The sequence below is a fragment of the Echeneis naucrates genome, chromosome 21, assembly GCF_900963305.1.
Source record: "Echeneis naucrates chromosome 21, fEcheNa1.1, whole genome shotgun sequence".
Lineage (NCBI taxonomy): Eukaryota > Metazoa > Chordata > Actinopteri > Carangiformes > Echeneidae > Echeneis > Echeneis naucrates.
The window spans coordinates 17,243,552-17,248,520 of NC_042531.1; the positions used below are offsets into that span (position 1 = coordinate 17,243,552).

Consider the following 4,969-nt stretch of genomic DNA (forward strand, 5'->3'; position numbering starts at 1 on the left):
AGTACAATTTGAATAATGACAGAGGCAGTTAACAGTTGAAACCTTGTTTCCTTGATAAGTTCAGAGACATCATCCAGTCTAATGTTTCTGAGGACAAAATAAGGGGCAGTACAAAAAAAGTGTAAAAAGAATATTTCATTTCAAATAAAAACAAATGCAGTCTTAAATGTAGCCTATTTTTTCCAGCATTTTAAATTAGTGACATTTTCTTTCAAATAAAGCACTGATCATTTCCCACTGTTATGAAGTTTTATTTCATTTAAAAAGAATCCTGCCAGATAAATGACATCAGATGTTTCCCCTCCTGTGTCTTTCTTCAGAAATAAAAGGAATTAACCAGCTAAGTTATATTTAAAGTTCAGTTGTCATAAAATACAAACACACACACACACACACACACACACACACTAGCAACAATACAGGAACACAGACATCTCGAGAGGTCAGTCAGCTGATGTGGACAAAAGAGCGTTTTGGCAGCGGATAAAGTGAGCGCTTTAATGTGAGCCACCTGTGCGTCGCTCTGTGCGGCAAAACACGACCTGACAGATGAAGGAGCGCTCCGCTGACAGCGCGCGGAGGGAGCGTCTGCTGGAGGTATCCACAGAAACCGGAGAGCTCCTCGGTTAGTTTAAGCCTCCTTCCTGTTTCACTTCCACATTATAGGAACTGTGAGAACACGCACACTTGATTCGATTAAAGATCAAGCGGATAGATTTTCCCCCCAGATCGACCAATCTGTGCGTAAATCGGCCCGTCTCTCTACGCGCCGCCGTGAAAACACACTATTTATTGTACACCGCGATATAAAAGGCCGTACACAGACACACACACACTGCAGGACCAAATGGATTTTATACAGCAGTTAACTCGGTACTTTTATTGACTTGCGAGGCTCAAAGTGATGTTTTACTTTTATTCAGGGCCCACAAGCCTCCGAGACTAGACACACTTTACTGTGTGGCTGAGATGATAATGTTGTTAAAATTATACAAAAACAATTTCAAGTTTTATACAATAAGATTAATCCGCAATAATTCAAGATGAATACCAACGTACCATAAAAAATATATGAGGCCAATTTAATTTCACTCCAAATGAATCATTTGGTTAATTGAAGTTAGAGAAATGTGATTTTTATTTTTGCCACAGGAAGAAGTGATGTGTTTGATGGGGGTGAGCTCCAAAGCAAAAGGAGAGGTGTGCGGCTGCATTTCAGTCCGGTCCCGGACACATGAAACCAGGACTGCTCCCTCCTGCTCATTAGCGGACCGGGACGCACACTGGCTCCCCCTCCGCCCTCCAAACCCCTCCCCTTCCACCCACAAAACTATTTAGCATCTGAAACTGGGATAAAGTTTCCAAAAAAATTGAAGGAAATAACTTCCTGCGAGGGGAGAAGCGCGCCAACCTTCCAGTCTGAAATCTTGAAAGCAGAGAAAGCGCAGAGATTGAGACGTTCCCTCCTCGTCTTTACGGATAATACACCGTCGTAACCACGGCTTCAAAGGTGGACAGCGTTTTTTCCTCTCTATCCCTGCATTTCTTCAAAAAAGAAATGGAAGAGGGCTCCAGCTCCCCGGTCTCCCCTGTGGATAGTCTGGTGACCAGCGAGGAGGAGCTGGACCGACAGCAGAAACGCTTCGCCAGGAAGAGGAGACACAGTAAAAAGTCAAGCGAGGACAGCAGCGGCAGCAGCCCGGGTCCGGTCAAACGGGGCAAAAAACCCAGTCCGAGCAGCAGCCAGTCCTACGAGGAGCTGCAGAACCAGCGGGTCCTTGCCAACGTCCGGGAGAGACAACGGACTCAGTCTCTGAACGAGGCCTTCGCGTCTTTGCGCAAAATTATCCCCACGCTTCCCTCGGACAAACTCAGCAAGATACAGACGCTGAAGCTCGCCTCCAGATACATAGACTTCCTCTGTCAGGTGCTGCAGAGCGACGAGATGGACAGCAAGATGTCCAGCTGCAGCTACGTCGCGCACGAAAGACTCAGTTACGCGTTTTCCGTGTGGAGGATGGAGGGCGCCTGGTCCATGTCAGCATCTCACTAGCACCCAGAGACCTTCACTCACTATGCCAAAGCGGTGGGTACCAACAGACTGAGGCCCGGGAAGGGCCGTGTGAGGCAGGAGGGCTAATAGGATCCGCGGATTGGATAAATAAATATTTCACAAGACGATCACTGATAGAAAAACAAATAAGGGGAGGTGTGATGCTGTTGGTAGACGCGTGAGTCAGATTATTATTTCAATTTTGTGGATTTTACTCACAAATTCGCGCACTTGTTTCATTCATTCACTCACTCACACTCTTTTATTTTCAATGAGAGAAGGGTTTTGGATATGGAGGGGGTAGTTTTAAATTGATGTGCTGGATTTCACACTGAGGCCTCAGCATCTTGTCGTGTGTCGTCTGCATCTGGACGATGGTGATGATGCTGTTCTCATGGTGACAACTGATCCATCCGATCACTTGCTGCCTACTTCAGGATCCCACACGGATCCCAGTCCAACCTGAGCCCAGTTCAGGCTGTGGAAAGGGGATTTGGATAAAAGGGATCAGGCGGAGGGTGAATTGGCACAAATAATAGTTTTGGAACATTTTCACGTGGAGGCAGCTGATGGAAAATAGCCCTCGACTGTTTCTGTGTCTTCTTTTTTCGGCCTGAGTCGCATTAAATCAGCCAGTTGTGAGTTTTATAGTATGTCCGTATTTGAAAAGCAGTGGGCCGCACCAAGGCGCAGCTGTGGTGCCACAGCGGATAGTTTTCTGTCCACAATAAAGGTTTTTCTTACAGAGAGGCCGCAGGAATAGGCAGCTCTGCTGGACGTGAAAATTCAAGACAGTAAAAACAGTCAGGATTTGTTCTCGTTGATTTGCAGATCTGTTACAGCACCCACAAACACCAAAAAGCTTACCGTAGACCGGCTTTTAATTTGAACTTAACCTTCGTTTTCTATCTTTTAAAAACTCCACCTATCATTTCTGAAACAAGGGGTGGAGAATAGTTGAAAGATGCAAATATAAAGTAATTAAGCTGAGGCCTCAGACGCGACTGTTTCAGATCAATTAAAGAAAGGAGAGGTCTGAGCTGTTTATTTGGGGCTGTAAAGTAACATAAAGCAGGTGACAGTAAACAACTCACAACATTTAGAATAATCAGCAGCAGGGTCTGTTTAGTTCTCACCGGCCTGACCTGTAGTTTGCAGCCCTGACTGCTCATCAGCACCACTTTGTTGTCTTATGAACCAGCTCTGCTACAGCAGTAACCTGCATTATTATAGTCATTTGTGTAAGCACGGTAAATTTGAAGGTGGACTTTTGTGTGTAATCCTGAGTTTAATTGAGTTGAGCTGGGGGAATAACACAGCTCTGAAAAAGTGTGGCTTACCCTTTGAGAATGAGAAAAATATATGTGACAGAAATGATGTGTTCTCTGAGAATAAAATGTTCGTTTAAAGCCGAAATCCACGTGCTGATAGTCCCGAAGAAGGCCTTTCAAAGTAAACCTTACAAATACTGACCTCGGTGAACTGGGGGTGAAATATTTCAACAACTTTTAACACAGCTCTGAGGAAGTACATGTTATTGTTGCAGGACTGAATTGGCTCAGGTGGCTCAGACTACAGAAAGTGCAGCTGTAGATATAGGCCACAACTGGCTGCTGCTTCTCTCTGACATGTGGCTTTACTCTGCTTAATAATTGTTTCATTAATGACTTCCCGCACGCCCAGAGTGTCAGTGAACGTCTCACCCAAACACACACTCACAATCTAACATAGTGCAACGTTCATTTCTAACTTTTCCTATACCCCCCCCCAGACTGTTTACTTCTACAAAGAATGAAGACCCAAAGGTATTATTGAAGAACACATCGACCTCAGAGGCATGGCCCAGGAGCCACAGGAGCCAGATCCACGGAGGACGGAGGTGTCAGAGCCCGGCCTGTGTTTCAGCAAAGCCATCCTTCAATCGTTTTTTGTTTTTTGTTTTTTTTTTACAAGGAGATATATTTTCTTTTCCAAAGACTTTAAACCAAAGTAAAAATAAAATATATATATATGTGTATAGATAGATAGATATAAATGAATGCATTTTGTAAATACCTGTGTAAGTGCGCCTATAGCTTGTAAAGGGACCAATGCAATTTAGAGTCATTCCTGCATGGATCTATTTCACCGACTTTCTTCACCAAGTCTCCAAAAACGAAAAAAAAAAAAGGAAGAACAAAAAACAGCCCAATGTAAATTTTTCATTTGTTTTTGCTTATTTATTAAAACACATATTTTTGAAGAAAAAATATGCTTGATTTTTTTTTAAAGACAGTTCAGCTGTAAATTTGAAGCAATGACATAAAACCATGTAGCTCAGCTGAATAAATTCCAATAAAACCAGTCGAAGTCATAAAAGTTTCTGCTGAACTTCCATCCAAGAGGATGAAAATGGAACTTAAAACAATAAGTCTCCTGGTGTCAGGTTTCCCCGATGGCTGCTGGATTAAGACAGAAAAAAAAACCTGAAATAGCGACAGTGTTTTTATTCTGCTGCTGGGTGTGAGAAGTTGCCCCCAAACGCCGACATTTAAAAAAAAAAAGGCGACCATAAAAAATACAGCTTCATTAACAGTGGACGAAATTCGAGCCAGTTTGAAACTCGGGCTTATAAAACTCTTGTCCGTTTAAATAAGCAGGAATCAGTTGAAAAAGCGATGGCGGCCCTTTAACGAGCAGGGAGCCCCAACAGCCGCAGATAAGGACAACAACTCTCAGCCAAAAAAATCCAAAATAAGTCAATAACCGGACCCCAACTAGACGACTGAGGAAATTCCTTTGAATCTCTCCCTTCACTTTTAAACCATTAAAATTGTTTACATCTCATTTTCCCAGACGTGGCTAGATACAATCTGAATCCTGAAAGCAGCTCATTGTTAATGGGGCAGCAGTGGAAATGCTGGGCGGCTCTCTGCT

The 4,969-nt window shown here is 43.5% G+C and overlaps 1 protein-coding gene across 1 annotated transcript; it reads left to right on the forward strand.

Annotated features, from left to right (window-relative positions):
- Positions 1-1,370: 1,370 nt before the first annotated feature.
- Positions 1,371-4,283, forward strand: twist2. Its single transcript, XM_029530330.1, has 2 exons — positions 1,371-2,086; positions 3,825-4,283. Exon 1 carries the CDS (start codon positions 1,559-1,561, stop codon positions 2,051-2,053), a length of 495 nt encoding a protein of 164 aa, XP_029386190.1. The 5' UTR covers positions 1,371-1,558; the 3' UTR covers positions 2,054-2,086; positions 3,825-4,283.
- The last annotated feature ends 686 nt before the right edge of the window (positions 4,284-4,969 follow it).

Coding starts and splice junctions, on each gene's coding strand:
- twist2 (XM_029530330.1), top strand. CDS start 1,559: ATGGAAGAGGGCTCCAGCTCCCCGGTCTCCCCTGTGGATAGTCTGGTG.